The sequence below is a fragment of the Cuculus canorus genome, chromosome 3, assembly GCF_017976375.1.
Source record: "Cuculus canorus isolate bCucCan1 chromosome 3, bCucCan1.pri, whole genome shotgun sequence".
Taxonomy (NCBI): Eukaryota; Metazoa; Chordata; class Aves; order Cuculiformes; family Cuculidae; genus Cuculus; species Cuculus canorus.
In genome coordinates this window covers 53,828,074-53,840,594 of record NC_071403.1, presented here as the reverse complement: position 1 = coordinate 53,840,594, position 12,521 = coordinate 53,828,074, and the positions used below count along the sequence as shown (strand labels likewise).

Genomic DNA, 12,521 nt, shown 5'->3' with positions numbered 1-12,521 from the left:
AAACTGTTGGTATTGGTTCCCTCCCCTGCAGGTGGCAAAACTCAGTAATGTGCTCCTTAAAATAAAAATCTAAAAATCCTAAATAGTGTCAAGACTCAGACTCTACAGTACAGTATGTATATACTTCTGATTATTTTTATGCAATAGGAAAATAAGTATAGATAACTTTGACTTATGGTGTTTTTTTCATTGTCAGTGGTGGGTTTTTTCTCCTAATTTTTTTTTGGTAAATATATTTTCTAGTTAGTTTAAAATGAATGGTCCGATACTTGAGCAATTCAGATGAACTGGTCATGGTTTATGAACTGCAGTTCAATCAATAACACTTGATTTGGTATTTTATTTTTAATTGATTTTTATTTAACAAAATGAAGTATATAAATCAGTCTCCTGTCTCTCCATGATACACGGCAATATCTGTTGCTGTCTCTTTTCTACATCAGTTGTTGCTGATTCAAATAGTCTGGGTGGATTACTGGTTGAAAACATTTTGCTTCTCCAGCTTTCTCTGGCTTTAATGATACTAAAGGTTTTGTTTTCATAGTTTGTTTCTTTCTTTCTCTCTTTTTCTTTTTTTTTTTGTCTTCCTTGCAGTCCTATCACTCTCATCAGTATGTGGCCAGAGCAATATGAGTGAGTATGCAGAACCCCTTTGGCGGGAAAGCTTAGTCTGCTGGTTGTTTTCAGTAGCTCAGTTCCTGCTAATCTGATGTGCATGAGCTGTAGGGCATGGCTGACCCAAAGCAATGACTCCCTTGGCAATATTGTGCATTTAGTTCTCTAACTTACTTTAAAAAAGTTTTCTATACCTCAAATTACTTCAGACACTACTAATGTATGTAATTTTTTTTTTTAAACTAGTCCTTCCCAGTCTCCACAGCTGTTTCATGATGACACACACTCCAGGATAGAGCAGTATGCTACCAGGTAAGAGAAAAACACGGTTTCTTACCAGTATGCTGCATTTTGTGATTGATTCCTGTACAGTTTAATATACACTACTGCCTGCACATTATTTATTAAAAAGATCTAATTGTCTGTATTTAAAAGTAATTAAAATTATTTTAAATCATTAGCTTTTGAATATAGTCATATTAAATGCAAAATAGATGCATTAAGTTATCATACAAAGCAGAAACCGTTCCAGAATTACTGTGCATTATATCTAAAATAAGCTATTTTCCTTTTGCTTCTTCATTTTTTAGCTCTGAAATAGGCTCAGCTTCTTGGATATATAATTTTTCCCTATAGGATTTTAGACCCAAGTTTTCATTTTCTTCTGTGATGTGTTGACACTATCCATTACCACTGGCTTTTAGCAGAGCATATAGTAATTACAGTTCTTTTATGTTCTGGCTTTTATGGGGTCACTCTCATCCTTTCATGATAAAATATCTATTATGCCAAGTCCATCTCAGTGCTTCTGTGTTTCATTGAACTCTTTTCTGTACATTCAGAGCTGGTGACAGCTAAGCACTAGCTAGAGAGACGCCCTCTCAGAAATGAGTATCACCATCCAACTTTTAGGCCACAAACAAATTGATCCATGGAACTGACTTGATTTTTGCTTTTAGTGGTTTTACTGTTGTTTCTGATCTCCACAATCCATAAAAGTTAGCTTTTTCAGCTTTTTGGAGCTCGTGTTTAAGTTAACTGAGTTCTTATTTATGAGCACCATAAGAAAGCTTCAAACCAGTTTCTTAAATATCTAGGATACTCAACTCATTTTCTTTGCAACAAGGGAGAAATGGCATAGAAACTAATGCTGAAGGACTGCTTACTGTCATCCTCAATATTATTATTTTTTTAATCCAACAATGAATGTTTTCATCCTTCATTAGTAGCATAGTACATAATCAAATGCTTTTCAATTATGTGGACCATATCATTCATATAAATTGCCCATCATTTCTTTGAATCTATAACTTAGGCCATGCCGTAATCAATTAAAACCCATAGAGCAAATAAATTAAACTCTTCTAGAAAGACTGAAGGATTTTCTGTCTTCCTATGTCCTTTTTACAGCCTGTGGTGCCACAATACTGTGGCATTCTGTGCCCAGATGAAGCTCAAACTCTAGATTCTCATTGAGGATCAGGGGAGATTCTAGGCACAGTGTCTGTTTTCCTTCTCTTCTGCCTCAGGCCTTACCAGTTCTGCACTGGATTAAAATTGTTGAAGGTATATGGGACTCTTTCAGGATACAAGGCTAAATATATACCTGTTATGTGCAGACATTGGTTAGCAAAATCACAAACTTCACCAAATACTAATTACTATAGAAGTAAGCTATCTAAAGCTGTTCAAGATGTTTTTTCCTCTAGTAATAAAATCATAAAAGTTGAAGACATGATTCTGTATCTTTCATATATTTTTTATTGTGTGCTTTCTAGTTGGATCTGTTGTTATGCGTGTTTTACATATAAATAGTAAATTTTTGTTATTGTTCTGAGCTTTTCAGCCAAGCATCTTTCAAGAAATATTATCAGGGGTTCCCTAATAAGACTGTGCCCAGCAGAAACACTATATTAGGCCTTCAAACCTTTACTGTCACTGGTTGAAGAACATTCAACTCTTATTTTTTGTTAACAAAGGCCTCTAACTGCAATCAAGTATCATCTCACCATTCTCTTGTAATATGTCATCTCTGAGTTGCTTCTAATTTTAACTCTGCCTTGAAAGCTTTTTGCAATTCTAGAATCCTTTCTCCCACTGTTCCCTGATCAAGACTGTCTCCTGGTTCCACATGTTATTCCAAGCAAATCCTCACTAAATGGTGGAGAAGGAGAACACGATGATAACAGTAGAATCAACATTTGTGATTTGGGGTATCTATTACTCACCAAGCAATTCAGGGCAGGCTCTTCTCTCTGAAAACTACTACATTTCATACTACTTTCCTATATGACAGAGTGCCTATGAAGATTAATTTTGAAAATTATGTTTCATCAAAGAAAGGTGCTGAGCTAAGCAGCATTGCGAAGGTGACTTGTAAGCACGTAACCATGAACTAAATATGTTTGAGAAGCTCTGGAGCAGAGATGATCTCAACGTCTCTAATCACTTAGGAGCTTGTCCTTCACTTTAGAGTTGGTGTTGGAGCACAACATCCCAGGCCAGATGTGATGGGATGAAGCGATCAGCTTCATCCTATGTGTGCTTTCATTTATCCTCCTTCAACCCTGAGGAATATTAACAAATGTACAGATGGGCAAGCTTGAGCCATGCAAAAAGTCAACAATAGAGCTCCCATTTCTTTAAGGCCTTGCATACTGCTTTCAAAAAGAAGTTTGAAGTTGTCTATAATAATGCATAACACACTTGCAAAAATATGTATGAAATTAAGATATCATTATAGTAAAGGAAACATCTGTGCTTGGTGCACAGTAGAGGTGCACAGCATTAAGTGTTCCTAGATTTTTATGGTGTGTGTCATAAGGTATATTCATAATGTATATCTTTCCTAGAATAGACAAAGTCTCTGTTACAGTTTTAAAGAGCTGCATGGCCTTATATATGCATTATAACAATCCACCCCTTTTAGACTTAATTCCTTCCAAAATGAGGAACCATAGACAATAACTGCCTGTAACTACACTGGGTTTTGTGTTGGTTTTTTCTTTCCAAGGCTTATCTGTCCACAGCATGGTGTTATTTGCCAAGCATAATTTCAGATGTTGCATATGCTATATTCATCCTCTTTTGTTAGTCCAGCTTTTTAAAATTCAAAAAGAAAACCATCTGTGAAAACATGTCTTTAACTAATTTTACCATGAGAGTTGTGGTGGTGCTAATGATAATTATGCTACAGATAGAAAGTATACTTCTTCTTTGTTGTTTGGCAAGTAGAATTAGTTAATCATAGCATAAGTTTCTCATGAAAGTCCTCTGGATTATAGGTTTTTGTTATAAAATCTAGACGTTTATCCCTATTTGCGTATACCAAGATTGCCATATCTGAGCTATTTCTAAGTAGAATTGATTTTTCACAGTGCCTCTGTTTAAATTGTACAGCATGTTCTCTGAAAGTCATGTTCTTTCCCTGCCTTTCAGGCTCGCGCAGATGGAAAGGACCAATGGCTCCTTCCTCACAGACAGTAGCTCCACCACAGGAAGCGTGTAAGTAACTCATACTTCTTAAGACTGCCAGGAATTTTGACTATAGATGCAGGATATAATTTTCATAAGCTGTAACATACAACATAGTCCCAATGAAAGCAGCTACTAAGTATGTCCCCATGCCTACATAAATTTCATTATTCCAAACACCAATTGTAGAAATTGGTTTGTTCATTCAATGATGTAAAGGAACATTTGTCAGCAATCCTACTTGAAATGTGAGGGTATTTTATGTGACTGGGAAAACGTCACAGCTCTGTAGGTTCCAGTTTCTATTCCTTTCATAGTCTAAAATAAAATAAGTCCTATGTCAAAGTGGACAATGGAGTAGGTGAAAAGCTTGTGCAAACTTCTAGGACAATTTTCTTGTTGAAAAAAAAAATCATCTATGTTTTCAAAGTTCTGCTGAGCCAGAAAAGGTTTTGGTATCTCAGTTTGATGGCTACTGTTCCATCAATTTGTAACTGGGAATGTGTAGTTTTACATTAATTTTATCAATGCCATTTTCTTTTTTGAATTGTCACTTATTGTAAAAACCTTCATTAAAATGTATTGATGAACCTGGAAAGCCTAGAACCCCTCAAATTACTGATGAATTCAATACAATTTTTGCGATGTAAAAATTATTGTATATTTTAACCTTGCTGTATCATTGGTTTTGTTAATTAAATCAGTGTAGTAGGACTCTGCCTTTTAAGTTATTAATGAACATCATTAGTGTTTTTAAAGAGGAAGCAAAAATTGTTCTTCAGCTTTAGTTAGAAAATGCTATTATTCTCAATAATACTTTCACTGTTTTAAAATTTAATCATGAAAATATTCTACCTATGAATGTATGAAAAATTTGAGACTTTAAAATGCTTTGCTTCAGAGCATTTGCATTCAAAGTGTGTGACCAATTTAAATGTTTCTTCTGTCCTGCTCAATTAACTATTTACATAACAAATAAAACTTTTTTTCATATGTATCTCTTTTCACGTGTTTGTCATTGGGACACTCACCAGTGAGAGAAATGCAGCAAAAATATTCCCTTTTGATTTCCCTTCCAAAAAGAAAAAAGCATACTGTCTTTTGGCAGGAAAGCTGGGAATGTGAAGGCAGCTAAATGCTCATATACCTGATGGAGTTGTTTTTCTTGCAGTTAATGAGTCTACCAAAGACCAAACAACCTTCTATCCCAATGGTGAAAGAGAGTGTGTATGCTTGATTTTTACTGGCAATTTATCTGTTGAGTTTAATGCGATTTCCCTGCACGCATATAAAAATTATCTCTGTTGTAAGAAAATGAATGAACACAATGAACTTTACCAATATGTGAGAGGAACCTCTGAATTTGTGTCTCAGTCCTGTTGTCAAAAGGAGGCTGTTACACAAACAAAATATGCAGAGGTTTAGTGGGCAAAGATTACAAGAAAGTAACTTTGTATCCAATGGCACCTTCTGTTTTATTTGCAGATAACAATGCATGCTTTCATTAAGGTAAATACTGAAGTACTCACAAAATTCTGAAAAACTGTTGTTTAAAGTTTGTACTTAAACTATTATCATAAAATCATTTTGGTTGGAAAAGACCTTTAAGGTCAGAGTCCAACCCTTAACCCAACACTGCCAAGTCCACCACTAAACCATGTCCATAAGTGCCACATTTACATGTGTTTTAAATACCTCCAGGGATGGTGAGTCAATCACTTCCCCTACTGCTGGAACACTGGGAATTCACATTATAGTTCAGCTTTATTGTTATTGTTTAATGCAATTTGACGTAGAAATGAGCATGATGTAATCATTCTATTTACACTGAATTTGAAGGAGCAACTTGAAATTTGGATGCATGTTTTTTCAGCTGAGATGCCCCTGCTGTAAACCTGTCTGAACAAAGTCTTGGGGTTTTATTATATTCTTTCGAACATTCAGGAGATGATTACTGGTTTGGAAATCAAATTAGCTCCTTTTCATAATTGGAGTTCTGTTATGTGATCTTATTTTTATCATGCAAGAGTCCTGCAATTTACTGTGAACCTAAAACAGAGGCATAGTTGCATTTAATATCAGAAAGTTAATGCTTTGGTCTTGTGAGGTTCAGAAGTTCATCAACAATACTTCTAACACTCTTCGTGCTCCAAAGAAATAAGAAGTTTTCTACATTGGAATGACAATAAGAATACTTCTGCTGTCAGTTAAACATCGTGAGGGTTTTTTTGCAGGAGTGTTTTGCAGTGTGCCATACGATTAAGAAAACATTCTTCAAATTAATTTCTTGATTTTTATCTAACCTGTTCTGTTGAATGTCATTATGATTTCTGTCTCCCTAACTAAGCTTTTCTAACCCTCCCATAAAGGTGTACGAATTCCATTTAAAAAAATGCATTTTCCTCAAATGGAAAAATATTTGTAGATAGCAAAAAAAGTCATAATCCCTACTGTAGTGTGTATCATTTCTTACCAAACACGAACTTGTGCATGAGTATTCTAATATAAATACATTGAATAAAAATGTTTTTCCTTCACGTCGTCATCTCCATACGTTAGGGAGTTATAAATGTTTGGGTTAGACTGTTGTAATTAATTTTTTTTGGCATTAATTCATGTGAAAACATCTGTATCTTTAAAGTAGACTGTGCTCTTCACAAGTGAAGGTGAGCATAAGGAAAAAATGAAGTCTCTACAACAAAGAATGATAAATAGCATCCATAACAGAAAGCTACGCCTCACAATTTGACAAATCATAGTATATAGTACAATCAAAACACAAAAAAACTTAGGAAAATAGGACAAGAATGTAACTCTCTTATTCCTGTAAGGTACAAATTATCATATCTAGCCCATGCTAAAATTAATTGTACTGGGCATGGCATAAATACTTTCTGTATAGATGTGAATGTTTGGTAGCTGTCTTCTGATTAATGCCTTTGCTATGAGTTATCTTCACATTTGCAGCACTGATGATGCCACCTCACACTCAACTGCAAGCAGAGTTGGAAGACGCCCAAAATTTTATTTGTTAAGGAGCTGTGCACTCAGATGCAGGAGCAAGAGTAAGCAGCGAAGGGCAGTGGTACTTTTAGCTGGTACTGCCAGTGAGTGTGTTATAAGTCAGTGTGTAGTATCTGAATGCTTCGACATGTCGGTGGCTAGAAGGCATGCCACCACAATAAGAAATTAGTTCCATGTGATGATTAGGAGAAGAACAAATGAGTTAAAGACAAAGCATTTTGGAGTACCTTCTTGAATCTTATTCTAGTATTTCTCATAGCATCAGTAAGTCAAATTACACTTTTTTTGGACTAGGATGCATGGCCCTTAGCGTGAGTGCCACAGAAAAAATGAAAATTATCAACAAAGGAGAAAACGAATTCCCATATCTTACTCTCTGAAATCTAATTTAACAATAGGTTTTCTTAATCAGATTAAATAGTACACTGCTAATAAGTGAGTGGCAGGGAATAGGAATTTTTCTTTCCACGGTGAAGTCTCCATGCAGGGGAAGTTACATGCAATATTATTTGCTTCTTGCTTCCTCCATGCATTATACATGTTTTGGAATAGACCTCTTGAAAATATACATCCATAAAGGGATTAGGATATTTCAAAGCCCATTTTCCCTGGATTTCCTTGTTGGGGTGTTCTTTTCCTTTTAGGTATGTTTCTTTCAAGTCTGACTTTCTGGGATGTCGTTTTTATTGCTTTCTGCTATAGTGAAATGCTGAAAAGGAACTACATTCTCTGTTGTTGAAGGACTTTGTGTACTTCTAGGTTTTTCTCAAAGCGTGCAGGGTCTTCAGAAGAATAACCACCAAGAAAGGATGGGGAATTTATTTTGAAGCTGTGCTTTTGTTTTATTTACTGATTGCCACCTCCAATCAATTCTGCAGAAGAGAATCTTGGACTCTCAAAATGAAAGCGTGTGGCGTAGAGTGTGTGTCACTCCCTTATGTTGTAGGTCATTTTGAAGACGACAGGGACTCCTGTGCTACTAATGAATTTGTGTGAATTACAGTTGTGATGTTTGTTAGTGCAGGCTCAAGGTCCCGGGTTTTTTAACTGTTAATTTTACAGGACTGACTAGAGCTGGAATGCATTGTAACAATACACTTTTCGTTCAGAAGACTATTTTTATCAGGCACTTCCAGAATTCTGCGGGGATTTTTTCTCTCTAATTTTCTTAGGTAAATTGAGCACATCAAACTACTAGATACCTTGTCTGGTTTTATTTATTTTTAAGGCATTTCATATCAGTCATCTTTGCTTTATATTTTCTCGGATTCTTTCTTTCACTATTTCTTTTCAAACCACCGGCAGCATTTGGATTGATGCATACATTAAACTAAACTGTTCTTTTACACTACTACAGATCAATCTTCTTCTCCCTGGGTATGTTTGTGTGGGGTTTTTTGCAGTATCTTTTTTAGGCTTCTTTCCTGCTCTTAGTCTTTTTTCATAACAAAGAAACAAAACTCCTGAGCTTGACAAGGAAGTTTTCTCACATAATAAATGTTTTATTGCTCTAGAGAGGATGAGCATGCCCTTATCCAGCAGTATTGTCAGACGCTGGGAGGAGAGTCGCCTGCAAGTCAGCCACAGAGTCCTGCTCAGATACTCAAGTCAGTGGAAAAGGAAGAGCGAGGAGAGTTGGAGCGCATCATTGCTGACCTTGAAGAAGAGCAAAGGTCTCGTTATCGTCTTACCTGCTGTCTGAATTGTCACCTAGTTGTTTGAGCCATGCATGTACTATGTATAATTGTTGGAGATGAGTTGGACCTAGTAGTCATTTTTAGCAAAAAAGAAAAGACATCAGTCAAGGCATATGTTGTTCATAGCCTGAATCTGTTAGGAAGAAGGGGTGTGTCTATGATAAAATACATTGGTTTCACCTATGCTTTATTGTTTATGTGGGTTTTTCCCCATAAACAACAAGTCAACACATCGTCTTTGTATGAGCTGCTTCTGTTCTTAGTTGGAGGTGATGATAACGTCATTTGATCTAAGGAGGTTTTTTACTTAAATTTACTTCATTAAGTCATCATTATCCTCCTCTTTCCAATATACCAGGAATCTGCAGATAGAATATGAGCAACTGAAAGAACAACATCTTCGGAGAGGAGTAAACCCTCTTGCATCACCTCCTGATTCTGTTGTGTCACCTCAGCATGCTTCTGAAGATGCCGAGCTCATTGCTGAAGCTAAACTCCTGAGGCAACATAAAGGTCGCCTAGAAGCAAGGATGCAAATATTGGAAGATCACAATAAACAGCTGGAGTCTCAGCTTCACCGGCTACGGCAGCTACTTGAGCAGGTAGATGTATGCTGATGTCTTCGCCCTGTGTTGCTTCTGTACCATGGGCTCGTTGGTGGAAAAAAGGCATTAGAATTCTACTTCAGGTATTTTCACCACACTAGCTTAGTCTGTTGCACTTGGTCATTTCTAGCGTGAAGAGCTATTTTTTCCTACCCTCTGGTATAATCCATAAAGTCACATATGCACAAGATGATTACAATTGCTGGAGTGATCACGATAACTTAGGAAACATTGAGAATAACATAAACAAGTGCAGTGTTTTTCTTGTATTAAAAAGAGAGAGCAGAAAATATATACCCTATTCCAAGTAGAGGTGCCAGTTGTACCCTATATTTGACTTCAGTTTTTCGGTCTTTCCTTAAATAATTTGTTGTCACGTTTAGTCACTGAAACCTTTCTTAGCATGCCAAAGATAGAGACCAAAGATACTTTTAAAATACAAAGGAGCAATTTATTCCATTAAAAATCCAGTTTCTCTTCAGTAGCATATTTAGGCAAATAAGCTACAGCAAAATGGTCTGTGCACAAGTAAATGCCGAAAACAAGAGTCTTTTATCAAATGCCAGTAGCTGGAGATTGTGGACTTTCTTTATTGGGGGAAGAAATACTAGTTGTTTTTCAAGTCAGCTTATGCACATCTAGATTATAAAAATAACATCAGCAACATCTATAAGGTATTGTTAGACATTGTTAGTTTATATTATATTGTGTGTAGAAGCTTGAATGATGAAAAGAAATTTGTATTTAGATATTTTTTTCTCCTAACTAATCATTACACTTGGGTCAGAGTATAGTAGGGCAAATGATTTCTGCCTTCCATGAGTCATGTGACTGGCTGTACATAGTAGAGGATTTAACTAAACCAGGAACATAAACCACATAAACCAGATATCAAAATGGCTTAACTTCCTGGTGTGGACAATACTTTCATTATGGTGATAAATTGTTTGTTTGTTTGTTTCACTGGCTGACTTTGTTCTGGATGAATAGCATTAACATGCAACTGTTCCAATGGCTTCCCTACCCCTCCACCAGAGTATTTTTGTTGTTGTTACTGTCATTCTAGCATCTTTAATTAGTATTTGAGTAACTTAAATATTTACCAGTGAAGATAACTGGTGTAACTGTTAACAATCAATCATGAAGTAATTGTCTTGAGAACTGTGGCCGACACAAGGTGTTTCAGAGAAGGGTTTAAAATCTGCAAAGAAACAGCTGTAGAACAGGAATACAAGTTTTGCCAGACCCACAGTCACTTTTGCCTTAATGCTTAAAGCCAGGAACATGTTCATCCTTTAAAACTTTTTTTATTTTTCTAACATAGCTGTGGATAATAGTTTTGTCATTTTTTCCATATCCTTAAAACATTCTTAGTAGGCCTTTAAGAGTATACATGTGTGTTATGATAAAGTCTGGGGCAGAGGGGCAGTAGTTTGTTCTTACCACTTCTGCCTTTAGATTTTTCTGGCATTCTGCAACTTGTGTTTTCTGATAGGGTAATGTAGAACAGAGCTGACCTTTTTCAATATTTCTGATCATTTACGTCTCCTTTATTTCTATGTGCAATCCTTGGCTAATTTATCAGGTGTTTTTTTGATCCACCACTAAGCAGATTTTTTGCAAGTTGTTTCCAAGCATGCTGAATCTACTCTCCTGAATGGGATTCAGAAATTGTAAATAATTCAAGCTTCTAGTATATGTTCTTTGAAACATCTTTATTTTTATATTAATACAATTATGAAGCAGCACTGATCCCATTATTATCCCCTTAACTTTCTCAAAAGAATGACCATTCTTCAGCATATCTGGTTTTTGTCACCTATGCCATTAATATGTATGGAAGTCTTTATCTCACTGCTTGAGAAAGGACTTTAACAGGAGCCAACTGAGGACCTAAGTGTATTTGTTTCATTTGCTTTTATTGGCTCTCTCTATTATTTTTTTAGTGGATATAAGGAATGTGTTTTCTCATTAATGAGATGGATGATTTGCATGGAAGATTCTCCTATGTCCCAATGTCAAAATATATAAGAACTTATAAGAACTCTGTGATTCCTGTAATAATTGCCAGTATTAAAGGACAAGACTGTCTTGCAGCAATTTCTTTGCCATGACTGGCATTTCATGCCGTCTCTATTTCTCTCTTCTGTCAAGAGCAAATTTCTCCATTTCTCTTCTCTGCTTAGTCTCCTGACTGTTGTTTGAGTTAATAACTTGCCACTGAATCTAAAATACTGAGACATTTTTCTCTGAAAGATGTGGAGTGAGTCTACCTACACACATATATTTAGGTAGACAATTAATGAAACTTAAAAACTTTCCTGTAGTAACTTTAATCTAGATGAAAGCATTCTAGGACATTATTTAGAAAGCACCTTTAGCAGAAATACACGTGCATCCTTACTGCTCACTTGCCTACTTAAGGTCACAATTCTGACATTACCGTACTATTTTTATTTTAACAAGCCCAAAGGATTAGTAGCTGTCACACAGTGTTGTCATTTTTGTCTGCCTGATTGATTATAGTGCCAAGGAGGAAGGTGAAACAGAACTGGCTTGTGACAGCTTTGATACCAATGTGTTAATCATACACAGAAAAAATAGAGAATCCATTTTCATTGTTGTTTCTTCAGCCCTTTTAGATGCTGTGTGTGAAAAGCAGTAGTAAAACCTATTATGAAGGACATTTAAAATATGTTTGGAATTTTCTCTGCTTGTCTGAGCTACTGAATAGAGATTTCATATTGGATTTGATATTGAAGTTAATGGAAACTAAAATCATCTCTCAATGACCATTTGATTCAGACTCTTAAGACACAGTAAATAGGAAAAGCTTCCTCTCCAACTGAAAACAGAGGAGCTTTATCAAAAGGTGAGAGAGACTTTCTTTTGTAGCTGGAAGAATAAGACTGGGACAAGAAGAAACATCTGTAATTTATATGGAAGGGAAATTGGCCTTTATGAGCTTTTCTGTGATTCAGAATTTGGAGGAAGGAGTGTTTTTTGGTTTGTTTTTTATTGAAAGCAGCAGAAGTGAAGAGAAGAACAGAACAGGCATGTCTTGTCTATCCATTAAGCCGCAGAATACTTCAGGCTTTTCTTTGAC

At 35.8% G+C, this 12,521-nt stretch overlaps 1 protein-coding gene across 4 annotated transcripts in view; it reads left to right on the top strand.

Moving 5' to 3' along the window:
• UTRN (utrophin) overlaps positions 1 to 12,521 on the top strand; it is a 336,261-nt gene that overhangs the window by 313,056 nt on the left and 10,684 nt on the right. For 3 of the 4 annotated variants that reach the window (XM_054061674.1, XM_054061671.1, XM_054061673.1), the window contains 5 exons: positions 595 to 633; positions 862 to 927; positions 4,054 to 4,119; positions 8,628 to 8,786; positions 9,169 to 9,412. In XM_054061674.1, the coding sequence (XP_053917649.1) occupies positions 595 to 633; positions 862 to 927; positions 4,054 to 4,119; positions 8,628 to 8,786; positions 9,169 to 9,412 (574 nt within the window). The remainder of the gene's footprint in view (positions 1 to 594; positions 634 to 861; positions 928 to 4,053; positions 4,120 to 8,627; positions 8,787 to 9,168; positions 9,413 to 12,521) is intronic. The other variant, XM_054061672.1, reaches the window with a different exon arrangement.